The sequence below is a fragment of the Coregonus lavaretus genome (genome assembly GCF_964263955.1).
Source record: "Coregonus lavaretus genome assembly, chromosome: 18".
Taxonomy (NCBI): Eukaryota; Metazoa; Chordata; class Actinopteri; order Salmoniformes; family Salmonidae; genus Coregonus; species Coregonus lavaretus.
In genome coordinates, this window is record NC_140005.1 from 40,887,160 (window position 1) to 40,914,104 (window position 26,945).

The 26,945-nt window shown below is 40.6% G+C and overlaps 2 protein-coding genes across 3 annotated transcripts; one reads left to right on the forward strand and one right to left on the reverse strand.

Moving 5' to 3' along the window:
• Positions 1-744: 744 nt before the first annotated feature.
• LOC311145570 (putative deoxyribonuclease TATDN3) lies at positions 745-15,658 on the reverse strand. Of its 2 annotated transcripts, none has more exons than XM_084181837.1 (9): positions 15,478-15,658; positions 15,325-15,357; positions 14,231-14,389; positions 14,066-14,128; positions 12,220-12,329; positions 12,023-12,078; positions 2,985-3,097; positions 2,646-2,723; positions 745-1,288 (listed from the first exon to the last, which is right to left on the reverse strand). In XM_084181837.1, the coding sequence occupies exons 1-9, from the start codon at positions 15,529-15,531 to the stop codon at positions 1,145-1,147; spliced, it is 810 nt and encodes a 269-aa protein (XP_084037963.1). In that variant the 5' UTR covers positions 15,532-15,658; the 3' UTR covers positions 745-1,144. The 2 variants fall into 2 exon arrangements, with proteins under 2 accessions (XP_084037963.1, XP_084037962.1); XM_084181836.1 differs by having other exon boundaries at positions 2,646-2,726.
• Positions 15,659-15,730: 72 nt separating this feature from the next.
• On the forward strand, positions 15,731-25,096 carry fuca2 (alpha-L-fucosidase 2). The gene is made up of 7 exons (XM_084182497.1): positions 15,731-16,024; positions 16,255-16,442; positions 16,623-16,962; positions 19,866-20,076; positions 20,653-20,843; positions 23,538-23,646; positions 23,935-25,096. The coding sequence occupies exons 1-7, from the start codon at positions 15,831-15,833 to the stop codon at positions 24,070-24,072; spliced, it is 1,371 nt and encodes a 456-aa protein (XP_084038623.1). The 5' UTR covers positions 15,731-15,830; the 3' UTR covers positions 24,073-25,096.
• The last annotated feature ends 1,849 nt before the right edge of the window (positions 25,097-26,945 follow it).

The following is a 26,945-nucleotide window of genomic DNA, read 5'->3' on the forward strand; positions in this document are numbered from 1 at the left end:
TTTCAAGCAACTTTTTTAAAATCATCATTAGAGTCGCATCATGCAGCCTTACAATGTATTAAAAATCAAAACATATAGCCCAACGTTTGTAGAACAACTAAAGTTACATTAATAACTCTAAATTAAGCATATAGGAATACCTATTTCTTTGTTAACCGCTCAACACACAATAGCCGTATGTGCGCACTCCCTCAAATTGTTTGGAGAAAATATCCTTTCTATTTTATTCAGCTTTGTTCAATTGTATTCTTCATGCTATAAAATAATGCCAAATCCTGTCTGCTAAATTAACTAGTGTAGCCCACAGCCATTTGGCATAGCCAGATCAGGACCTAACATAAGGACAACTCAGAGTATGCTATCCTGTTCTTCTGAAATAGACTACATTTTCTTCATATTATGCTTTTTAGACCCGTCTAAAATAAATAATGGATTTATTGTGAAGGTGTAGGCTATATTACATGGATTTATTATACTTTTTCAAATGTAGATGTTCCAGAGGTCTGCATCAGTGGCTTGTAGGCTATGTGTGGAAGCCAGGAGATGCTAAATGAGTTCGTTAATTAACGGTCAATTACCGTGAGACCGACAGTTATTTGCTTGACTGTCACCGGCTGACGGAATTTCGTGACCACCACAGCCCCAGTTGTAACACATAATTAACATATTTATTTAAAGAAATACATTTATCATATTTACTTAGTTTGTTAGATAACAGATGTTGGATATGAACAGAAATACTGAAACATTTCAATCTCAGTTTATTTTTTTAACTGTACACCTCAACTCCAAGGCATACACTGAGAGTCCAAAAGCAGCTCCAACTTGAAAGTCATTATAAATGCTGTTCAGTTTGTAGGCCTTTCGGTTGCCTTATTTCCCTCTACATCCTTGCTGATATAACACCAAGGTGTGACTTTCAGGGACTTCACCCAAGAGGGTGAGATTCAATCCAAGGCCTCTTATAGAGCAGCGCACTGGACAGCTGAACATGCGCCTTTGAAAGGAAATATCCCTGACGTTCGAGGGTATCACATTCACGGTAAACACTGTGCATGTCAGCTCAAGTATAAATTACCTTTAAAAGTCAAGAGCCATGCGCTGCTATATAACGTGCCTTGGATTGAATCCCAGACTTGGTTGTTCAGGCTCTGAGTAATGTCTTGAGCCTGGGGAACAGGCGCAGGGCATTCTGTGTCGTCACCTCCATCACCGTCTCCAAGGGAACCCCTTTGATCTTACTGATGTACTCAGCACAGACAGAGATATTCTTCGGCTCATTTCTCACCTATGTTTAAGACGCAAAAGCATGACTAGTGTTAGTAATACCATCTCTAAAAAATAATCTTAGATGTATAAAATCACTTTCAAACATTCTTTGATGTACAACCACTTTCAAACCAGGATAAAGTCAATGTTCTACACTGAACAAAAATATAAACATTTCAAAGATTTTACTGAGTTACAGTTCATATAAGGAAATCAGTCAATTGAAATGAATTCATTAGGCCTTAATCTGCGGATTTCACATGACTGGGAATACAGATATGCCTCTGTTAGTCACTGATACCTTTAAAAAAAAGGTAGGGGCGTGGATCAGAAAACCAGTCAGTGTCTGGTGTGACCAACATTTGCCTCATGCAGCGCAACACATCTCCTTTGCATAGAGTTGATCAGGCTGTTAATTGCGGTCTGTGGAATGTTGTCCCACTCCTCTTCAATGGTTGTGCGAAGTTGCTGGATATTGGTGGGAACTGGAACATGCTGTCGTACACATTGATCCAGAGCATCACAAACATGCTCAATGGGTGGCATGTCTGGTGAGTATGTAGGCCATTGAAGAACTGGGACATTTTCAGCTTGTGTACAGATCCTTGCGACATGGGGCTGTGCATTATCATGCTGAAACATGAGGTGATGGCGGTGGATGAATGGCACGACAATGGGCCTCAGGATCGCGTCACGGTATCTCTGTGCATTCAAATTGCCATTGATAAAATGCAATTGTGTTCGTTGTCCGTAGCTTATGCCTGCCCAAACCATAACCCCACCGCCACCATGGGGCACTCTGTTCACAACGTTGACATCAGCAAACCGCTCGCCCACATGAAGCCATACACGTGGTCTGCGGTTGTGAGGCCGGTTGGACCTACTGCCAAATTCTCTAAAACAACTTTGGAGGCAGCTTATGGTAGAGAAATTAACATTCAATTATCTGGCAACAGGTCTGATAGGCATTCCTCCCTCAAAACTTGAGACATCTGTGGCATTGGGTTGTGTGACAAAACTGCACATTTTAGAGTGGCCTTTTATTGTCCCCAGCACGAGGTGCACCTGTGTAATGATCATGCTATTTAATCAGCTTCTTGATATGCCACACCTGTCAGGTGGATGGATTATCTTGGCAAAGGAGACATGCTCACTAACAGGGATGTAAACACATTTGTGCACAACATTTGAGAGAAAGAAGGTTTTTGTGTGTATGGAACATTTCTGGGATCTTTTAGTTCAGCTCATGAAATATGGGACCAACACTTTACATGTTGTGTTTATATTTTTGTTCAGTATATATAAACTGTGTTATGTTTTATGTATATTGCACTTTGTTTTTGTGTGTAAATAAATAAATAAGTTAACAATCCTACCTGTTTCTCTGGACCCAAGGCAGGTGAATCGGTTTCTAGACACATGCTCTCCAGCGGCAGCTGTTTCACTAGCTTCTGCTTCTTGTGGGAAAACACATTTAAAAAAAGAAAGAGACATAAGTTCAAATTAAGTGACATAGTTCAGACAGTACAAGACTCACATCTGTTCAGATAAAATGCATCAAAACATTTTTTTTTAACAATGTGTGAACAAGTGCTGTAGTGTTAGTACTACTAAGTGTGAGAAAACAAATCAAATTGCTATTTATTTAAATGCATTTAACAAAAGCCTCAATACACTTAAAGAAAAAGAAAGTTATAATTTAAAAAACTATTTACCTGTTCACTTCTTACTATAGATGGAGGAATGGAGAAGAAATACCCAGCCTTCACTCCCTCCATGGCAACTGAGGGTTTCCCATCAAAAGCATGAAGAAGAGCTTTCTCAACACCTAGTGGAAAGTCAAAAGACATGCATTGTTTTCTATATGAATTATTTTGGCAAAGTATTCACACCCCTTGACTTTTTCCACATTTAGTTGTGATACAAGGTGGGATTAAAATGGATGTCCTTTTTTTGTCAAAGTTCTACACTAAATACTCTGTCAAAGTGGAAGAAAAATTATAACGTTTGTAAAAATAAAAAAACACGAATATATCTTGATTACATACAGTGGGGAGAACAAGTATTGATACACTGCCGATTTTGCAGGTTTTCCTACTTACAAAGCATGTAGAGGTCTGAAATGTTTATCATAGGTACACTTCAACTGTGAGAGACGGAATCTAAAACAAAAATCCAGAAAATCACATTGTATGATTTTTAAGTAATTCATTTGCATTTTATTGCATGACATAAGTATTTGATACATCAGAAAAGCATAACTTAATATTTGGTACAGAAACCTTTGTATGCAATTACAGAGATCATACATTTCCTGTAGGTCTTGACCAGGTTTGCACTCACTGCAGCAGGGATTTTGGACCACTCCTCCATACAGACCTTCTCCAGATCCTTCAGGTTTCGGGGCTGTCGCTGGGCAATACGGACTTTCAGCTCCCTTCAAATATGTTCTATTGGGTTCAGGTCTGGAGACTGGCTAGGCCACTCCAGGACCTTGAGATGCTTCTTACGGAGCCACTCCTTAGTTGCCCTGGCTGTGTGTTTCGGGTCGTTGTCATGCTGGAAGACCCAGCAACGACCCATCTTCAATGCTCTTACTGAGGGAAGGAGGTTGTTGGCCAAGATCTCGCAATACATGGCCCCATCCATCCTCCCCTCAATACGGTGCAGTCGTCCTGTCCCCTTTGCAGAAAAGCATCCCCAAAGAATGATGTTTCCACCTCCATGCTTCACGGTTGGGATGGTGTTCTTGGGGTTGTACTCATCCTTCATCTTCCTCCAAACACGGCGAGTGGAGTTTAGACCAAAAAGCTCTATTTTTGTCTCATCAGACCACATGACCTTCTCACATTCCTCCTCTGGATCATCCAGATGGTCATTGGCAAACTTCAGACGGGCCTGGACATGCACTGGCTTGAGCAGGGGGACCTTGCGTACGCTGCAGGATTTTAATCCATGACGGCGTAGTGTGTTACTAATGGTTTTCTTTGAGACTGTGGTCCCAGCTCTCTTCAGGTCATTGACCAGGTCCTGCCGTGTAGTTCTGGGCTGATCCCTCACCTTCCTCATGATCATTGATGCTCCACGAGGTGAGATCTTGCATGGAGCCCCAGACCGAGGGTGATTGACCGTCATCTTGAACTTCTTCCATTTTCTAATAATTGCGCCAACAGTTGTTGCCTTCTCACCAAGCTGCTTGCCTATTGTCCTGTAGCCCATCCCAGCCTTGTGCAGGTCTACAATTGTATCCCTGATGTCCTTACACAGCTCTCTGGTCTTGGCCATTGTGGAGAGGTTGGATTCTGTTTGATTGAGTGTGTGGACAGGTGTCTTTTATACAGGTAACGAGTTCAAACAGGTGCAGTTAATACAGGTAATGAGTGGAGAACAGGAGGGCTTCTTAAAGAAAAACTAACAGGTCTGTGAGAGCCGGAATTCTTACTGGTTGGTAGGTGATCAAATACTTATGTCATGCAATAAAATGCAAATTAATTACTTAAAAATCATACAATGTGATTTACTGGATTTTTGTTTTAGATTCCGTCTCTCACAGTTGAAGTGTACCTATGATAAAAATTACAGACCTCTACATGCTTTGTAAGTAGGAAAACCTGCTAAATCGGCAGTGTATCAAATACTTGTTCTCCCCACTGTAGGTATTCAGCCCCCTAAGTCAACACATGTTAGAATCACCTTTGGCAGCGATTACAGCTGTGAGTCTTTCTGGGTAAGTCTTTAAGAGCTTTTCACATCTGGATTGTACAATATTTGCACATTATTATTTTTAAAGTTCTTCAAGCTCTGTGAAGTTGGTTGTTGATCATTGCTAGGTGGCCATTTTCAAGTCTTGCCATAGATTTCCAAGCCAATTTAAGTCAAAACTGTAACTAGGCCACTCAGGAATATTCAATGTTGTCTTGGTAAGCAACTCCAGTGTATATTTGGCCTTGTGTGTTTTAGGTTATTGTCCTGTTGAAAGGTGAATTTGTCTCCCAGTGTCTGTTGGAAAACAGACTGAACCAGATTTTCTTCTAGGATTTTGCCTGTGCTTAGCTCTATTCTGTTAATTTTTATCCCAAAAAACTCCCTAGTCCTTGCCGATGACAAGCATACCTATAACATGATGCAGCCACTACCATGCTTGAAAATATGAAGAGTGGTACTCTGTGATGAGTTGTGTTGGATTTGCCCCAAACATAACGCTTTGTATTCAGGACTAGGGCTGTTACGGTGACTGTATTACCGCCACACCAGCGGTTACGAGTCATGACGGCAGTCAAATTACACGTGACCGTTTAGTCACGGTAATTAGGCTTCTCCAACTCTGATGCTGCTAATAGTCATTAGTAGCCTACCAAACTTGCTAACTGCCTGGTACTCAGCACTCTATTGTCACTCTTATCACTCTGACATTAATGCAAATGTAATCGAAAATCTAATCAAACACTTCATGAGAGACCATGAGCTCAAGTTGCGCAACATTTCTATAGGCTATGCAATCGCATGAGACAACAGAGTGATGGCCTCTATTAAAAAGAGGAGGATCCCATCAGCTTTCTATAGGCTAGGCCTACTATATAGCACACTGCTTCTCTTTACAGCAGGAGTATAGCCTACCTGGCTGGCATGAAAATGAACCATGGGAAAAGCGTCCTCCATTCTCTATTTAAGTGCATAGATTACATTAATTTTTTTCCGCTGCCCGTGTTTCGAGACAGGTGCATGATAATGGTCCATTCTAAATAAAAACAAATTTCACACATATTATTTAGTATATGTAAAGACAATATTAAATCAAGATGGGTGACAATATTAGCCTATCACTTGTGAATGATATATTATCACTTGTGAATGATGCACAGCTTATGGCAAGAAACAGCGCATATTTTTTGTGTGACTTTTTCAAATCATAGTGGCACACCTCATGTAGCCTAGCCCATTGGCCTATAAGGTTTGTATCACAACTAAAGTGGCCAAATAACTTCTTAAAATGAAGCACATTAATCCACTTTACAATGGGTGTAGAGCCTAACAGGCACACATACGCAGCGCGTCAGTTTCATGTTTGGGGAAGATACTTTCACCAATAACTCTAAATTAAGCATATAGGTGTACCCGTTTCTTTGTTAACCGCTCAACACAGAATAGCCGCATGTGCACACGCCCTCAAATCGTTTGGAGAAAATATCCTTTCTATTTTATTAAACTATGTTCAAATGTATTCTTCATACTATAAAATAATTCCACAGAATTCGAATCAAATCTTGTCTGCTAAATTAACTAGTGTAGCCAACAGCCATATGGCATAGCCAGATCAGGGTCTAACATAAGGACAACTCAGAGTATGCTATTCTGTTCTTCTAAAATAGACGACATTTTCTTCATATTGTTAACTCAAAATGACACAACGACTAGGTTCCAGTTTAACAACGTATTTCCACAGTCCATAGTTGCCATCACACTCAGGCCAGGTCTATCTCCAGTGAGACTACTGCGCAGATGCACTAATAACAGAGTGATAGTGCCGTCATAATAACATAGGGATATTTAACACATGAACTTAACACATATCATGTTTCTTTAGACCTGTCTAAAACAAATAATGGATATATTGTGATGGTGTAGGCTATATTACATGGATCTATTAGACTTATTAAAATGTAGATGTTCTGAAAGGTCTGCGTCAGTGGCTTGTAGGCTATGCGTGGAAGGCAGGAGATACTACATGTGTTTGTTAATTAACAGTACATTACCGTGAGACCGGCAGTTATTTGCTTGACTGTCACCGGCTGACAAAATTTCATGACCGCCACAGTCCTATTCAGGACATAAAGTACATTTTTTGCAGTATTACTTAAGTGACTTGTTGCAAACAGGATGCATGTTTTGGAATATTTTTAATCTGTACAGTCTTCCTTCTTTTCACTCTGTCATTTAGGCTAGTATTGTGGAGTAACTACAATGTTGTTGAACCATCCTCAGTTTTCTATCACAGACATTAAACTCTGTATCTGTTTTAAATTCACCATTGGCCTCATGGTGAAATCCCAAAGCAGTTTCCTTCCTCTCCGGCAACTGAGTTAGGAAGGACGCCTGTCTCTTCGTAGTGACTGGGTGTATTGATACACCATCCAAAGTGTAATTAATAACTTCACCATGCTCAAAGGGATATTTAATGTCTGCTTTTTTTTTTTACCCATCTACAGTACCTATAGGTGCCCTTCTTTGCAAGGCATTGGAAAACCTCTCTGGTCTTTGTGGTTGAATCCGTGTTTGAAATTCACTGCTCGACTGAGGGACCTTAAAAATAATTGTACAGTGGCTTGCGAAAGTATTCACCCCCCTTGGCATTTTTCCTATTTAGTTGTCTTACGACCTGGAATTAAAATTGATTTTTGGGGGTTTGTATCATTTGATTTACACATCATGCCTACCACTTTGAAGATGCAAAATATTTGTTCTTGTGAAACAAACAAGAAATAAGACAAAAAAACAGAAAACTTGAGCGTGCATAACTATTCACCCCCCCAAAGTCAATACTTTGTAGAGCCACCTTTTGCAGTAATTACAGCTGCAAGTCTCTTGTGGTATGTCTCTATAAGCTTGGCACATCTAGCCACTGGGATTTTTGCCCATTCTTCAAGGCAAAACTGCTCCAGCTCCTTCAAGTTGGATGGGTTCCGCTGGTGTACAGCAATCTTTAAGTCATACCACAGATTCTCAATTGGATTGAGGTCTGGGCTTTGACTAGGCCATTCCAAGACATTTAAATGTTTCCCCTTAAACCTTGAGCGTTGCTTTAGCAGTATGCTTAGGGTCATTGTCCTGCTGGAAGGTGAACCTCCGTCCCAGTCTCAAATCTCTGGAAGACTGAAACAGGTTTCCCTCAAGAGCTTCCCTGTATTTAGCGCCATCCATCATTCCTTAAACTCTGACCAGTTTCCCAGTCCCTGCCGATGGTGTTCTCGGGGTGATGATAGGTGTTGGGTTTGCGCCAGACATAGCGTTTTCCTTGATGGCCAAAAATATCAATTTTAGTCTCATCTGACCAGAGTACCTTCTTCCATATGTTTGGAGAGTCTCCCACATGCCTTTTTGCGAACACCAAACGTGTTTGCTTATTTTTTTCTTTAAGCAATGGCTTTTATCTGGCCACTCTTCCGGAAAGCCCAGCTCTGTGGAGTGTACGGCTTAAAGTGGTCCTATGGACAGATAATCCAATCTCCGATGTGGAGCTTTGCAGCTCCTTCAGGGTTATCTTTGGTCTCTTTGTTGCCTCTCTGATTAATGCCCTCCTTCCCTGGTCTGTAAGTTTTGGTGGGCGGCCCTTTCTTGGCAGGTTTGTTGTGGTACCATATTTTTTAAATTTTTTAATAATGGATTTAATGGTGCTCCGTGGGATGTTCAAAGTTTCTGATATTTTTTATAACACAACCCTGATCTGTACTTATCCACAACTTTGTCCCACACCTGTTTGGAGAGCTCCTTGGTCTTCATGGTGCCGCTTGCTTGGTGGTGCCCCTTGCTTAGTGGTGTTGCTCTGGGGCCTTTCAGAACAGGTGTATATATACTGAGATGTGGATATGCTCTGATGTACAGTTGAAGTCAGAGGTTTACATACACTTAGGTTGGAGTCATTAAAACTTGTTTTTCAACCACTCCACAAATGTCTTGTTAACAAACTATAGTTTTGGCAAGTCGTTTAGGACATCTACTTTGTGCATGACACAAGTAATTTTTCCAACAATTGTTTACAGACAGATTATTTCAATTATAATTCACTGTATCACAATTCCAGTGGGTCAGAAGTATATATACACTAAGTTGACTGTGCCTTTAAACAGCTTGGAAAATTCCAGAAAATGGTGTCATGGCTTTAGAAGTTCTGATAGGCTATTGACATCATTTGAGTCAATTAGAGGTGTACCTGTGGATGTATTTCAAGGCCTACCTTCATACTCAGTGCCTCTTTGCTTGACATCATGGGAAAATCAAAAGAAATCAGCCATGACCTCAGAAAATAAATTGTAGACCTCCACAAGTCTGGTTCATCCTTGGGAGCAATTTACAAACACCTGAAGGTACCACGTTCATCTGTCCAAGCAATAGTACGCAAGTATAAACACCATGGGACCACGCAGCCGTCATACCGCTCAGGAAGGAGACGTGTTCTGTCTCCTAGAGATGAACGTACTTTGGTGCGAAAAGTGCAAATCAATCCCAGAACAACAGCAAAGGACCTTGTGAAGATGCTGGAGGAAACAGGTACAAAAGTATCTACAGTAAAACGAGTCCTATATCGACATAACCTGAAAGGCCGCTCAGCAAGGAAGAAGCCACAGCTCCAAAACCGCCATAAAAAAGCCAGACTACGGTTTGCAACTGCACATGGGGACAAAGATCATACTTTTTGGAGACATGTCCTCTGGTCTGATGAAACAAAAATAGAACTGTTTGGCCATAATGAACATTGTAATGTTTGGAGGAAAGAAGTGGTGGCTTGCAAGCCGAAGAACACCATCCCAACCGTGAAGCACGGGGGTGGCAGCATCATGCTGTGGGGGTGCTTTGCTGCAGGAGGGACTGGTGCACTTCACAAAATAGATAGCATCATGAGGAAGGAAAATTATGTGGATATATTGAAGCAACATCTCAAGACATCAGTCAGGGAGTTAAAACTTGGTCACAATTGGGTCTTCCAAATGGACAATGACCCCAAGCATACTTCCAAAGTTGTGGCAAAATTGCTTAAGGACAACAAAGTCAAGGTATTGGAGTAGCCATCACAAAGCCCTGACCTCAATCCTATAGAACATTTGTGGGCAGAACTGAAAAAGCGTGTGCGAGCTATTATTATTATTCTATTATTCTGACATTTCACATTCTTAAAATAAAGTGGTGATCCTAACTGATCTAAAACAGGGAATTTCTACTAGGATTAAATGTCAGGAATTGTGAAAAACTGAGTTTAAATGTATTTGGCTAAGGTGTATGTAAAAATCAGACTTCAACTGTATATACTGAGATCATGTGACATCATGTGACACTTAGATTGCACACAGGTGGACTTTATGTAACTAATTATATGACTTCTGAAGGTAATTGGTTGCACCAGATCTTATTTAGGGGCTTCATAGCAAAGGGGGTGAATATATATGCACGCACCACTTTTCTGTTATTGATTTTTTCGAATTTTCTGAAAAAAATTGTTTTTTTCACTTCACTTCTAAGCTGAAATATGCTTTAAATATTAAATATGAGTGTTCGTGACTATCGTGTTCGTAAGAGCCTTCCACGGAGTGGTCATAATAGTTTGTAGGTCAAACCATTCGGACGCTACAGACGTTTTCATGAGAAGACCGATTTTCAGGATGTCTCATGGTCTGATAAACACCGCTCTAGCTCTGCCACCTTTCACTGCAGATGCGGAAGTGTGACATAGGCGGATGCGGTTGATTGACACGGATTTTGATGGGGATTTTTTTATTATTTTACTTAGATTGACGCACCGCTGCGTCAATTGACTCTAGGGGGTTAAACACTATTATTGCACACAGAGTGAGTCCATGCAACTTATTAAGCACATTTTTACTGCTGAACTTATTTAGGCTTGCCATAACAAAAGGGTTGAATACTTATTAACTAAAGACATTTCAGCTTTTCATTTTTAATTAATTTGTTTTAAGAAATCTGGGAAAATGTGGAAAAAGTCAAGGGGTGTGAATACTTTCTGAAGGCACTGTATATGCATGTGAACAGAAATATGTAATATTGATCATAACCCAGAACCATATGGAGATACACTATATATACAAAAGTATGTGGACACCCCTTCAAATTAGTGGATTTGGCTATTTCAGCCACACCCTTTGCTGACAGGTGTATAAAATCGAGCACACAGCCATGCAATCTCCATCAACAAACATTGGCAGAATAATGCCTTACTGAAGAGCTCAGTGACTTCCAACATGGCACCGTCATGGCACCTTTCCAACAAGTCAGTTTGTCAAAATTCTGCCCTGCTAGAGCTGCCCCGGTCAACTGTAAGTGCTGTTATTGTGAAGTGGAAACAGCTAGGAGCAACAATGGCTCAGCCGCGAAGTGGTAGGCCCCACAAGCTCTCCGAATGGAACCGCCGAGTGCAACACTCACTACCAAGTTCCAAACTGCCTCTGGAAGCAACGTCAGTACAGTAACTTTGTCGGGAGCTTCATGAAATGGGTTTCCATGGCCAAGCAGCCGCACACAAGCCTAAGATCACCACGCGCAATGCCAAGCATCGGCTGGAGTGGTGTAAAGCTCACTGCCATTGGACTCTGGAGCAGTGGAAACGCGTTCTCTTGAGTGATGAATCACGCTTCACCATCTGGCAGTCCGACGGACAAATCTGGGTTTGGCGGATGCCTGGAGAACACTACCTGTCTCACGGTAACTTGACTGGCCTGCACAGAGCCCTGACCTCAACCCCATCGAACACCTTTAGGATGAATTGGAACTCCAACTGCGAGCCAGGCCTAATCACCCAACATCAGTGCCCTACCTCACTAATGCTCTTGTGGCTGAATGGAAGCAAGTCCCCTCAGCAATGTTCCAACATCTAGTGGAAAGCCTTCCCAGAAGAGTGGAGGCTGCTAAAGCAGCAAAGGGGGGACCAGATCCATATTAATGCCCATGATTTTGGTATGAGATGTTCAATGAGCACGTGTCCACATACTTCAGGTCATGTAGTGTACATAGAAATATGTGCAATTACCTTGCTCCTTTAGCAGGTGGATAGTAGGTCTGCCTGCAGATCTTGAATGGACATTTCTAAACAATGGATACATGTTACAGAAACCATGTGACAATATATATTGATTAAAACAAACAGGCGTTGAGGAAAATGTATCAATACAAACAACAACGCATGCTCAATCATTTTGATTTGGTTTATATTAGTGTGAGACTCACAGTGGAAGGTCCAATTGTTTTGCAATCTCTGCCTGCCGAATAAGCACCTGTCTTTGACTGTCTTTGTCCGTGTCACCACTGACAAATCTGGGGGTGAAATCCAAGCCTACCTGTCAGTGAAGGCAATGAAGACTGATTATCAGTGATGTAAGATCATCAACCAACCACTTACTACCGGTGTCGCCCCGCTTACTGCTAGCTACTCCGGGAGGCGGGGGCGACACCGTTTGCTACGAGTTACTGTCTAGTGTGGCTCTAACTCCAGCCTCATATAGTGCCTTGCAAAAGTATTCATACCCATTGGATTTCTTCACGTGTTATTGTGTTACAAAGTGGGATTAAAATGGATTTAATATAAAAATCTGCAATCTACACAAAATACTCTATAATGTCAAAGTGGAAGATATAAAAAGCAGAAAAAAGATGAATAGACATTAAATAACTAAGTTATTAGCTCCCCGAGTCAATACATGATAGAAACACCTTTGGCAGCGATTACAGCTGCGGGTCTTCTTGGGAAGGTCTCTAAGAGCTTTACACAACTGGATTGTGCAATATTAGCCCATTACTATTTTCATAATTCATGACTAGACAGCAATTTTCAAGTCTTGCTATTGATTTTCAAGCAGATTTAAGTCAGAACTGTAACTTGGCCACTCAGGAACATTCATTGTCTTCTTGGTAAGCAACTCCAGTGTAGATTTTGTCCTGCTGAAAGGTGAATTACTCTTCCAGGGTCTGGTGTAAAGCAGAATGAAGCAGGTTTTCCTCTAGGATTTTGCCTGTGTCTAGCTCCATCCTGAAAAACGTATTGGTATTTGCCAATGTCAAGCATACCCATACCACGATGCAGCCACTACCATGCTTGAAAATAAGGAGGCAGTTACTCAGTAACGTGGTGTGTTGGATTTGCCCCAAACATAAAGCTTTGCATTTAGGCCAAAATGGTTATTCCTTTGCCGTGTTTTTTTGCAGTATTACTTTAGCGCCTTGTTGCATACAAAATGCATGCATTTGTATTCTTTTCACTCTGTCATTGAAGTCATTATTGTGTAGACACTACAATGTTGTTGATCCAACCTCAGTTTTTTCCTATCACAGCCATTGTAACCGTTTTAAAATCACCAATGGCCTCATGGTAGCATCCCTGAGCACTTTCATTTCTGTCCTGCAGCTCAGTTCAGAAGGACGACTGTATCTTCAATGTGTCTGGGTGGTTTCATACATAATCCACAACATAATTATTAACTTGACCATGCTTAAAGAGATATTCAGTGTCTGATTTATTATTGTTACCCATCTACTAATCACTGCCCTTCTAAATGAGGCTTTCGAAATGCTCCCTGGTCTTTGCAGTTTAATCTCTGCTTGAAATTCAATACTTGACTGAGGGACCTTACATATGTTGTATGTATGGGGGACAGAGGAAGGGTTAGTCATGAAAAAAAGCATGTCAACCCCTATTATTTCACACAGAGTGAGTTCATGTAACTTATTATCTGATTTACTAAGCCAAATTCGACTCCTGAACTAATTTAGGCTTGCCAAAAACAAAGGGGCTGAATACTTATGCAACAACTATCTTTTAGTTATATTAATTTGTATTAATCTTTTTTTTAAATATACATTTTCTACCACTTTGACATTACAGAGTATTTTGAGTAGATTGTTGACAATGAAATTACAATGAAATACATTTTAACCCCACTTTGTAACACAATAAAATGTGAAGAAATCCAAGGGGTATGAATACTTTTGCAAGGCACATAGAGAAATTTGCCTGCTGGACGAGATTAGTGTGGATCTGTTTCAATCTGCACACAAAATCAATACAAAGACTACTTACCTCCCCAATAGCAACAAGATGGTCTTTATATTTCTCTATCAGGGGCAAAGCAGCATCTAAATCCTGCATAGAGAAAATATGACCATTTAACATACAGTGCCATAGTAGACAAGCATTATGATGGTGATGGCGATGAAGATGATGATCTTTGTTTGGGGCACATACCTGGAGTAAGGCTCCTCTCTGTGGCTCAGGAGCTGTCCCCTGTACAGGATGGACACCTAAACAAGGGAAAATAAAGCCTGGGAACCTCTGTGACAGCTGTATGATCTTTTCAAACTCTCCGGCATTTTCTGCTACTGCTAGTAGTGCTAAAAGCCCAGCCTGAAACAAAATAAAGTTGTATTGGTCGCATACACATATTTTGCAGATGTTATCGTGGGTGTAGCAAAATGCTTATGTTCCTAGCTCCAACAGTGCACTAATACCTAACAATACAAAACAATACACGCAAATCCAAAAAATCAAAAGAAAGCATTTTGTAAATATTAGAGTCCGGAATATAAATATATATTTACACTGAGTGTAGAAAACATTAAGAACACCTGCTCTTTCCATAACATAGACTGACCAGGTGAATCCAGGTGAAAGCTATGATCCCTTATTGATGTCACTTGTTAACTCCACTTCAATAAGTATAGATGAAGGAGAGGAGACAGGTTAAAGAAGGATTTGTTCAACCTTGAGACAATTGAGACATGGATTCAGAGGGTGAATGGGAAAGACAATTGATTTAAGTGCCTTTGAACAGGGTATGGTAGTAGGTGCCTGGCGCACCGGTTTGTGTCAAGAACTGCTGAGTTTTTCACACTCAACAATTTCCCGTGTGTATAAAGAATGGTCCATCACCCAAAGGCCATCCAGCCAACTTGGCACAACTGTGGAGGGGTTCCTAATATTTTTATGGTGTGTATAGACATTATGGACAGTATATGAACCGAAAAGGTGTGTACAGCAGTAGTTATATAGAATGAGCCTTGACTAGAATACTGTATATACATATGAAGTTGGTAAAACAGCAACGTAAACATTCTTAAAGTGACCAGTGTTCAATGACTATGTACATAGTGCAGCTGTCTCTAAGGTGCAGGGTTGAGTACCGGGTGGTAGCCGGCTGGTAACAGTACTAAGGTTCAGGGCAGGGTACTTGGCAGAGGCCGGCTAGTGGTAAAAATGTATATTATTAGGACTTGCCAATGACTAGGGGCCCTCCCCAGGACGACGACATCAGCAACAACAACTGAACAAGTTACAGTTACCTTTTTAGAATTCTCAATCACATCTTCTATGTCCTGAAAGATAATACAATAAATTGATTCAAGCATTAGACAAAACACACAGACTGTCATATCTAACACAGAACCAACAATTGGTAAAACTTTAATAAAATATCCGTTATGTAAAAGTCCTACCTTGTCAAAATCTCCTGCAGAGATGTGACAGTGGCAGTCAATAAAGCCCTTCATGGATAACTTATTTAATTTAAAATTGAAGCAATTGGGACTAAATAGGCTATCATTTTCATAGAAACATCCTCTGCAAAAGCTCACCGCAAAACGTCATGTAAACGAAATATTGTGGATTCCATTTCCTGGTTCGTCACTGTTTTCATTGTCCAATCAGCGTCCAATGGGCAGAGTAAAGGTGTTCCTGTTTTTGTCATGTGATTAAGGTGCGGGTAGCATCATGTGATATCAGCAAGCTATTTTAGTACAAAACTCAACTAATTGAACGCTGCATTCGGCTGCATGACTTCGTAGGAGCCATGGCTTCCTTAAAGTTAGCCCTAATTTCTGTCGCACTGCTCCTGATGATTACCGTATGCAGTTGTAAATACGAGCCTACCTGGGAATCCATCGACTCCCGACCTTTGCCAGAGTGGTATGACCAGGCCAAGTTCGGAATATTCATTCACTGGGGAGTGTTTTCTGTTCCAAGCTTTGGCAGCGAGTGGTTCTGGTAAGCTGGTTAGCCAATACTTTTGTGCAATACAGAAAGTAATGAGTTGTTTCTTCATCATAAGGCCTACTTTAAATGCACAATCTACATTTCCTGTTGTGGTCAATTCAATAAATGATATAAATTATTGAAGAATTTAAATGCTTTTGATGCAACTGTACCTCACTCCCCAAGCCCATTTGTTTAGTTATTATAATTTTTTTAATAATTTGTGTGGATGTTTATTCCAGGTGGTATTGGCAGAAGCAGAAGCAGAAGCCCTATGTTGACTTCATGCAGAAGAACTATCCTCCAGACTTCAAGTATCAAGACTTTGCCCCACAGTTTACAGCTGAGTTCTTTGATGCCAAAGAATGGACTGACATATTTGCCTCATCCGGGGCAAAATATATTGTCCTCACCACGAAACACCATGAAGGTAGGCTCTTTGTTTGTGTGTGTGTGTGTGTGTGTGTGTGTGTGTGTGTGTGTGTGTGTGTGTGTGTGTGTAATGAATTATCTACTGAAGCCATTTTAATAAAATAATCATTCTTATGATTCCACTGGATTAGGCCTATAAAAATGTATTTGTGGTTTATTGTTATTGTCCTATCTGCAGGCTTCACTCTATGGGGTTCTAAGAACTCCTGGAACTGGAACGCAGTGGATGTAGGTCCTAAACGTGACCTAGTCGGAGAAGTGGCTGGAGCACTCCGAGCCCACAGCGACCTGCATCTGGGACTGTACCACTCTCTGTTTGAGTGGTTTAACCCGCTTTTCGAGCAGGACGCTGCCAACCTGTTCACTACCAACCTCTTCCCCACCACTAAGACGCTGCCCGAGCTCTATGAGATCATCAACAAGTACAAGCCGGAGCTGCTGTGGTCCGATGGAGACGGGGATGCTCCTGATAAATACTGGAACAGCACCGGATTCCTGGCTTGGCTGTACAACGAGAGGTACAGTCATAGAGATAATAGGCTGAATCTACCGCACTCCCAAAAACTATTAGTGAAGGTGCTGGAGGCAAAATGGCAAAATTGGAGAAAGCAGAAAAGTCTGCACACTTCCAGTCGCTTCATTTTAAGGGGTCCTTATTACATGTGTAATTACACTGTAACAAGTATTGTAGTTAATTGTAATCTCATAGTTGCACTGTGTTAACATTTGCTTGTCTGTAGACCCTGCCGCTTACGTCTCGTGTCTGAGCCGTTGTATTGCGACACCACTTTGTCTCTGTACTGACGTTTTGCATGTTTGACTGCCTTACGGAGGGAATAACTACACTGTTTGTATTCGACCATATTCCCAGTCACCTTGCCATGGTTAAATGTGGTGGTTCGCGCTTTCAGTTTTGCGCGAATGCTGCGATCTATCTACGGTTTCTGGTATGGGGAAGTGTAATTGTCACAGTGGGAACAACATCACCTATACACTTCCTGATGAACTCAGTCTGTGTATAAGTCAATGTTATTCTCAGAGGCTACCCGGAACATATCCCATTCCACGTGATCAAAACAATCTGTAACGAGTATTGTAGTTAACTGTAAGAAGGACCCGTTCAAATAAAGTGAAACACAAATGTATTTTAATAGTAGCTGAGCTTTCGGTCAGTCGACCTACAGTTGAAATCGGAAGTTTACATACACCATAGCAAAATACATGTAAACTCAGTTTTTCACAATTCCTGACATTTAATCCTTGTAAAAATCCCCTGTCTTAGGTCAGTTAGGATCACCACTTTATTTTAATAATGTGAAATGTCAGAATAATAGTAGAGAGAATGATTTCAGCTTTAATTTCTTTCATCACATTCCCACTGGGTCAGAAGTTTACATACACTCAATTTGTATTTGGTAGCATTGCCTTTAAATTGTTTAAGTTGGGTCAAACGTTTCGGGTAGCCTTCCACAAGCTTCCCACAATAAGTTGGATGAATTTTGGCCCATTCCTCCTGACAGAGATGGTGTAACTGAGTCAGGTTTGTAGGCCTCCTTGCTCGCACATGCTTTTTCAGTTCTGCCCACACATTTTCTATAGGATTGAGGTCAGGGCTTTGTGATGGCCACTCCAATACCTTGACTTTGTTGTCCTTAAGCCATTTTGCCACAACTTTGGAAGTATGCTTGGGGTCATTGTCCATTTGGAAGACCCATTTGCGATCAAGCTTTAACTTCCTGACTGATATCTTGAGATGTTGCTTCAATATATCCACATAATTTCCCTTCCTCAGGATGCCATCTATTTTGTGAAGTGCACCAGTCCCTCCTGCAGCAAAGCACCCCCACAGCATGACGCTGCCACCCCCATGCTTCACGGTTGGGTTGGTGGTTTTCGGCTTGCAAGTATCCCCCTTTTTCCTCCAAACATAACGATGGTCATTATGGCCAAACAGTTCTATTTTTGTTTCAATCGACCAGAGGACATTTCTCCAAAAAGTATGATCTTTGTCCCCATGTGCAGTTGAAAACCGTAGTCTGTATTTTTTATGGCAGTTTTGGAGCAGTGGCTTCTTCCTTGCTGAGCGACCTTTCAGGTTGTGTCGATATCGGACTCGTTTTACTGTGGATATAGATACTTTTGTACCGGTTTCCTCCAGCATCTTCACAAGGTCCTTTGCTGTTGTTCTGGGCTTGATTTGCACTTTTCTCACCAAAGTACGTTCATCTCTAGGAGACAGAACGCGTCACCTTCCTGAGCAGTATGACGGCTGCGTGGTCCCATGGTGTTTATACTTGCGTACTATTGTTTGTACAGATGAACGTGGTACCTTCAGGCGTTTGGAAATTGCTCCCAAGGATGAACCAGACTTGTGGAGGTCTACACATTTTTTTTCCGAGGTCTTGGCTGATTTCTTTTGATTTTCCCATGATGTCAAGCAAAGAGGCACTGAGTTTGAAGGTAGGCCTTGAAATACATTCACAGGTACACCTCCAATTGACTCAAATTATGTCAATTAGCCTATCAGAAACTTCTAAAGCCATGACATCATTTTCTGGAATTTTCCAAGCAGTTTAAAGGCATAGTCAACTTAGTGTATGTGAACTTCTGACCCACTGGAATTGTGATACAGTGAATTATAAGTAAAATAATCTGTCTGTAAACAATTGTTGGAAAAATGACTTGTGTCATGCACAAAGTAGATGTCCTAACCGACTTTCCAAAACTATAGTTTGTTAACAAGAAATTTGTGGAGTGGTTGAAAAACGGGTTTTAATGACTCCAACCTAAGTGTACACAACTAAAAAAAACTTCCGACTTCAACTGTACATCAGAGCATATCCACAAACAAAAGTGGGACCAGTCATAGAGATACATTTACATTTGAGTCATTTAGCAGACGCTCTTATCCAGTGTGACTTACAGGAACAATTAGGGTTAAGTGCCTTGCTCAAGGGCACATCGACAGATTTTACACCAAGTTGGCTCTGGGATTAGAACCAGCGACCTTTCGGTTACTGGCACAACGCTCTTAACCACTAAGCTACCTGCCGCCAAAATATAATGTAATATGTTTAGGCATATAATATGTAAAACAAGTGTTCTATTTCCACTTGGTTGTACAATGAGAGGTAGGGACATTATGGGCTAAGACACAAATTAATCCTGGTCCTGGACTAGAACGCACTTTTAATGGAGATTCTCCATTCAACATGCTTTTTAGTCTAGGACTAGGCTTAATCAGTGTCCAGGGAAACTGGCCCTAAATGTATATAAATATACACCGATGACTTTTTGCAGTTATAGGTCTATTTAAAGTGTCAGTTAGTGCTATGGAGTATGCTGTATGCACCAACAGTATGAACATCACATGCTTCATGATATGTTTTAATTTAATGTTTCGTCTTCCCTCCCCCCAAAGCCCAGTGCGAGAGACCGTGGTGACCAATGATCGTTGGGGCTATGGCAGTATCTGTACCCATGGAGGCTACTATACCTGCGCTGATCGCTACCAGCCTGGACACCTGCTCAAACACAAATGGGAGAACTGCTTTTCAATAGACAAAGCTTCCTGGGGTTACAGGAGAAACGCCCAGCTTAAAGACTACTCCACTATCGAGCAGCTTGTTGCGGTCAGTTTTAAATGGTTCGGATAGCACTTTAGTTTTTACGGTAAACAGGAGATTCAGAACCTTAAGATCACTTACTACCCCACAAAACTTCTTCCACTACCATAACAAACTGTTTGTAGCTGAATCAGTCATAATCCTGTTTGTATATGATATAGTATAACTCATAAACAGCATAATTTAGCTGTAAAGTGCACTCAAAGACTAAAGTCTTTTGACTTGTTTTTGAAATTGCTGCTGGTCCCGTGTGTTTCTTGTGTAACACTTTACAACTGTGTTTTTTGGGTAACCTAAATGCTGTACTCTACAGCATGACTTGCTTGGCTTCATTCTTCTCTCCTAGATCGAAAGATTGTACACTACAGTAGAATATGTGCGAAGCTAGTAGGAATCTATTTTGTTATAGGGGAGACTGAAATGTGGTTACTTTTCCAGCCCCACACAACTAAACTACCCAACAAAATGTTGCTGGGAGCAGTGCAGGGTCGGCTGTATTCCTGCCTATGGAAGATGTTATAATATTTAATGTAGCTGTCATAAAGGCTTTATGAGTGCATACTTGTGTCCTGCGTGATTCAGACGTTGGTGGAGACCGTGTCCTGTGGAGGGAACCTGCTGCTGAACATTGGACCTACGCACGACGGACGCATCGCCCCCATCTTTGAGGAGCGTCTGAGGCAGATGGGTCAATGGCTGGTGGTCAATGGAGAGGCCATCTACAACACCACCGCATGGAGGGCCCAGAACGACAGCATCATACCTGGCATTTGGTCAGTTCATAATGCTAATATTAATAATAACTAGAAATTGTACTTTTTTCATGAAGAAAAATTGACTTTCTTCAGCTGTCCAGAAGTCGTTTTGTGTTAGTGGAAAAAGTTTAAATTGTTGGAGGCTAGTTTAAAAACAATAATGAGGGTAGTGTAGTAGTGATTTGTATTTTAAATAGTAGTGGGAGAGTAGCATTTAGTGACTGTAGCCCAGAAGTAGTAGAAGTTGGAGTATTGACTGTGGTAGAAGTAGGCCTAATATGACATTTCAATTTTATTTTACCAGGCTAGTCTCATTGAGATTGAAAATCTATTTTGCAAGAGAGACCTTGCCAAAAAAGCAACATTTACAACATAAAACACAAAGCACTACAGTTTAATAACATCAGTTTACATATTGAACACTTTGGCACATGGTTTTGGGAAGAATGGTTCAGTTAGGGGTCAAAACATTGACAGCCCCCTAAATCATTTTCCACCACAGATTTTACCCTAGCTTTAAAATCATTTAAGGAGACGAACTCCTTTACTTTCAAGTCCTTTTGTAGCGCGTTTCAAGTAGAGGGGGAGCAGAGTACTGGAACGCTTTTTTACCTAGCTCTGTACAGGCCTTAGGAACCGTCAAAGAGATACAGTCCTGTGAGCGTAGGCGATAATTGTCAAACTTACCAATGACTTAGTCTCCGAAGAGCTAAGGAAGGCCAGCCCACTCCCGAATAGAGGGTACAGTGATGGGTGAGCGCTTTGGAGTTTGTAACAAACCTCAGCGCCCCATGGTACACAGTGTCCAGCATACGTAATGACTCCACTGGGGCAAAAATGTACAAGGTATCACCATAGTCGATTTTAAAAGCAAGAAGGTAGAAAAACAAGTCTCCTTCTCGCTTCAAAAGAAAAACATTACTTATTTCAAAAATAAAAACCCAACTTGAGCTAGATCTTTTTCACAAGACCTACAGTATAGTATGTGGGGTTTAAAAGTAAGACACTCATGTAACAAGAAACCCAGGTACTTGTAAGTTGATACCCTTTCTATTTGCTTGCCCTGCATAGTGACTATACAGGAAGAGTCTTGAGGTTTCATCAGAAATTTCCTGAAAACCATCAACTTTGTCTTATCAGCATTTAAAAGCAACTTCAGCTGACAGAGCTGAGCCTGGACAATAGGAAAGGCACATTGCAGTTCAGCAAATGCCTTATAAATGTAAAGTTTGGGTTATGTCGAGGCAAGATAAAATGGTCAATTTGACTCACGAACACCAGACTACAAACACTACCACAGACAAAGCCTGACATTCTGCCATCTTGGATTCTCAGTCTATGTAGATTGAGTGTAATACTAGTGCCAGTTACTGTTGGCGGGTTCTACAATCCTGACGAGTTTCATCAAATTTGACAAATCGGAAATGGCCATTATAGCCCTAAATGGAGTGGCCATATGACCACAATTACTATTCCTTCACAAACTGTCAGACAGTACAGAGACTGTGTCCGAAATCTGTACTACTTACTAAAATTACATACTGTGTACTAATCGTAATGCGTACTGTTTAGTAAAAATGTGCTAGGACCCTTAATTAAAGCTGCATCAACATTTCAGGGTCCTAGAAAAAAGGCCAGAGCCCCACATTGTTATGTTTAGTCTTGAAATACTTTACTGTTCTGAGAGATCTGAGGAAACCGGTTTATTAACGAGGGGTAGATTCCCATAGAAGTACAGTACCTGCTAGGCTGCATTTCATGTGGTTGAAACCAGAGTTAAGTTGGCGAGCCAGCATGGTTTGTGGAGTTTGTGATGAGGATGCTTAAAGCCACACTCCTTAATTTGTCAATACCCTCAGACTGGGCCACCAACAAAAATGTTAAAAATGGAGCAAATGCATCCTATTACATTTTTGCATGCAAATAGCACTTGATTTACGTGCTACATCTGTAGTTCTTAAGTAATGACTCCTTGGCAAAAAGAGTTAATCAGATCAGCCAGCACGCAGGCTCTTTCAACGTGATGGAAAATTCAACATTCTGACTGGTGTGCCCACACCCACACCTGATGCTTACTTACAACAGAGGCACTGTGTGCAGATAAATGAAAGTTTTTAACCCTTTCCACATTTCATGGATTTTTTTCTGTTTCATGTGCTGAGAGATATGAGGAAGCAAAGGTTTAATAAAAAGAGGAATAGATTACTGGTCACATTTTCAGTTGTGTTTAAGAGTTGAGAGAAAAAGTAGTTCACACCTTTACTAAAACAGCTGTATTGTTTGATTGGTAGGATATATTTCTGTTTTATTTTTAAGTTTGAATGGCATTTCAAGTCAGTAATAAATACAATATTTAAAGTGTGACTGCTAAAGCTAATAATAATAATAATAATAATAATAATAATGTATTATTAACACCACAGCATGGGCCCAGAATGACAGCATCACCCCTGGCGTCTGGTCAGTTCTTAGCTAGTCATTTAGTTCCCAGATTCGTGTGGAAGAAAGGATAGCCCTATATGTTATATGGTCACAGTATGCCTACCAGACACTCTCTCATGACAGGCTTTCAATATAAGCCCACAAAAGTGACCATATCTTCCAAAGCTTGTTAGTACTCTAGTATAAATCAAAGTTAACATTTCTTATAAAAAAAGGCACAGCTTTTCACTAATAAATGGCTCATTATTGCTTTTGACTGCATTTCAATAGGTACACTGCTAAACCACAGGACAAGGCCATCTATGCAGTTTTCCTGGACTGGCCTCCGAGTGGATCTGTCGTTCTGAATGAACCTGTTGTTTCTACAGGAAAGACTCAGGTAAGATACAGGATCACACGGCTACTTTTTGTGTTCTTCGTTTCATACCTTTTCACATGTACAATGTGTAATTAGATTGAAAATATTGTATTATGATTTGTGAAAATAAAATGTATGATATACTGACTGTCTATTTAAACATATACAACCAGGTAGTGTTGGTTGACAGTTGATGAAAGGGAACAATGCACCAGGTTTTTTTACATCTGGAAAACAGGACAGACTGGTAGAACAAACAAGCTACCAAAGCTGCATTTCCACTCTGATTGCCTGTTGTTATTTGAACAGGTGGTGCTGCTTGGTCACAAGCCACTGGACTGGGAGCCGGTGAAGCCTCGTGGTCTGAGGGTGTTTCTGCCTCAACTGTCTGATAGTCAGATGCCATGTCACTGGGCCTGGACCCTACGCCTGACGGGTGCCGCATAGGAAAGAAGGCAGGGTCGTGTTCATTACTTTACAGTTTTAATAGGTTTTGCAACAGAAAACAAAAACAAGAGGTTCTTATTGAACAAGTTCAGATATTAGGCGATCTCCCTGTTTGAGTCCTTTTTCTTCTGTTCCGTGCCTATTGAATATGACCCAGTTTTAAGCAGAGGGGTGCAGTGCTAGGCTGCTGCAGACCTGGCGGGAGGGTCTCAATGTTAGGCTAGCTGGTTTTTCTTGCTTCTCAACTATGGGCGCATTTGTTTTGCATTTCCTGGTGCCCTGGTTCCAATGGTCCTAAAGTGAAACCTCCACCCACCTGGGGCACTGGGCAATTCAAATGAGCACACCCAGTTTTATAGAATTGTGAGGAAGTGAAAGAGCTTGTAGAGCATGTGCCACTCCTTTACAGAGGGGCCATTATTGTGAACTTTGCTTAGACCATGGTTTAAACCATTGGTCTAAAATGGTTAGCTGCTAGCTTTTCTCATAGGCCAACCTAGCCTATGAGAAAAGCTAGCAGTTGGCCATTTTAGACCAATGGTTTAAAACATGGTCTAAGCAAAAGTTCACAATAATGGCCCCAGAGTTTTTTAAAGTGTGTGGGGAGGACCTTTCTTTGTGTAGAACTGATGGTAATTCTGAAACTCAAGAGGCCAGTATATAACCTGAATGTAAACAAAATTGTCTCATCTGTTTTTATTTTAAGTTAAGATGGGTAATGAAATTGATTTTTAATTAATTGAATAATTCTTGACAGGTGTTTAGTTTGCTTTTCATTAATTACTTTTGCACTTTTTTAAATAAGGGGTTGATACTGTACTGTAATTGAAAATGTGAATTTCAAAGGATTTTATCAGATTACTTTTTGATTTTCTGTTATTGCATTGTGACTGACCTTCACAGCAACTTTTTAAACGAATCACAATCCATATGTAATTTTTATTAGGAATTGAATGCATTTGATACGTTTTAATTTTGTTGTATGGCTTTACAAATTACAGAAATAAAGTACATTTTAATTTAATTATCCTTTTAACTGTTATCAACTATTTTGGACAACAGAATTGTATCCATAAATGCCACAGGTTTTTGTAAAACTGCAATGAATGCATAGCATAGCCTCTTCCAGTTTCGGGAGAGAACGGAGATTATCATCGGTCAAATGCTTGGCCGATCAGCGGTACCCGAGCCCCCCCTACTGGCTACGGTCAGCCATATGAGGTACAATTTCTAATGAACCGACGCATGTGACAAATTGACAGACCAGCGCGTGCAGCTATAGAGAAGGGAGGCAAATATTCACTGCATCGCTCTCCGACTTTAAAACCAACCTTGAATAGGATACGATTAGATTATAACTAGTCTAGAACGAGTCAAGCACACATGATTCCAACACAGCTCCTGTATTCCGATATGAGTATGCGGTCTTTTTTTGTTGGTGTCTGCATGCTCAGTCGTTGTAGCCTACTTTAATTTAATTTCCAAAAGTAAAAAGGACGATTTTTTTTATTCGAAGCCTTCAATTGCCAATTGCGAACGTTATCTATCTGTCCAGTCTTTGCGAGCATTGCAACGTGTCTCAATGTTGTCAATCTACCCCTATCTGTAATGCACGCTCTTGTGCCTTGTGACGTAAAAAATAGGGGTTTCGCAAGGGGTTCTCATGTTCCATCCGTCTTTTTTTCATCACAACCTTATTCTAAAATGGAATAAATAATTGTTCCTCATCAATCTACACACAATACCCCACAATGACAAAGTGAAAACAGGTTAATAAATGTTTTGGCAAATTTACAAAAAACTGAAATACCTTATTAAGTATTCAGACCCTTTGCTATGAGACTCGGAATTGAGCTCAGGTGCATCCTGTGGTAAATTAAAATGATTGGACATGATTTGGAAAGTAGTAGTACTTATATCATTATTGGCTCACTACTAGAGGGTGTTGTACAGCATGCGTGTGTGTGTTTGGTTTTACTATCCTTGTGGGGACCAGAAGTCCTCACAAGGATCATAAAACAAGGAAAATTGGGACAGTTCACCGGTCCCCACAAGGAAAAAGGCTATTTTAGGCTTAGGGGTTAGGTTTAGGGTTTGGGTTACAATTAGGTTTAGGTGTTAGGGTTAGGGAAAATACGATTTTGAATAGGAATAAATTGTTTGGTCCCCACAAGGATAGTAAAACAAATGTGTGTGTGTGTGTGCACAGAGCACAGATAGTGGGAATGCCAAGCAGTGTGTGTGTGTGGAAGGTCTAGGGGACAGACCATGGGTGCATCCCAAATGGTACCATATTCCCTATATGGGCCCTGGTCAAAAGTAGTGCACAATATAGGGAGTAGGGTGTCATTTGGGACAGAGCATTATATTTATAGACTGGCAACTTGACCTTCACTGCACAGTATCAGCCATTTTAGTGTCGCTCCTCCAGATACTGAATACAGACAGGTAGCATAATGGATTTTAGCTGCAATGCAGTGCACTCATGTTTAACTTCAAGCCTAAATTATTATCCCTATCTGTACTAGTACTACACTTAGTAAAGAAGTCCCAAATATATTGGCACTTTTTCTTCTTGATATGTTGCATTTTGATTAATTTCATTTAGGGTAAATGTAGGTGGTTTTGTGGCTATGTTTTAAAAGAGGAATTTAATGCAAACATTGCAGGTCTATTATCTGGACAGAACTATAAAGTTTATGTATAAAGATAAGTGCATTTATATTATTCTCATATAACTGTTACATCAGTTGAGTAAGCAACCCTTCGATATGCTGTGTAGGTTTTATGTTACCAATAAGCATCTCCTAAAATGTTTTTAACTACAGTACTTAACTGGTGCAAACCCTACCAAAGACTCCTATTCATAGCAA

What these genes read in the sequence shown, in the direction of transcription:
- LOC311145570 (XM_084181836.1), bottom strand. Translation starts at nt 15,531, where the DNA reads ATGAAGGGCTTTATTGACTGCCACTGTCACATCTCTGCAGGAGATTTT. An exon ending in AGAGAGGAGCCTTACTCCAG is followed by an intron (nt 14,129 to 14,230) that starts GTATGTGCCCCA and finishes TTCTCTATGCAG; the next exon opens with GATTTAGATGCTGCTTTGCC. An exon ending in CCTTGGGTCCAGAGAAACAG is followed by an intron (nt 1,289 to 2,645) that starts GTAGGATTGTTA and finishes TCTTAAACATAG; the next exon opens with GTGAGAAATGAGCCGAAGAA.
- fuca2 (XM_084182497.1), top strand. Translation starts at nt 15,831, where the DNA reads ATGGCTTCCTTAAAGTTAGCCCTAATTTCTGTCGCACTGCTCCTGATG. An exon ending in TTTGGCAGCGAGTGGTTCTG is followed by an intron (nt 16,025 to 16,254) that starts GTAAGCTGGTTA and finishes TGTTTATTCCAG; the next exon opens with GTGGTATTGGCAGAAGCAGA. An exon ending in AGCATCATACCTGGCATTTG is followed by an intron (nt 20,844 to 23,537) that starts GTCAGTTCATAA and finishes GCATTTCAATAG; the next exon opens with GTACACTGCTAAACCACAGG.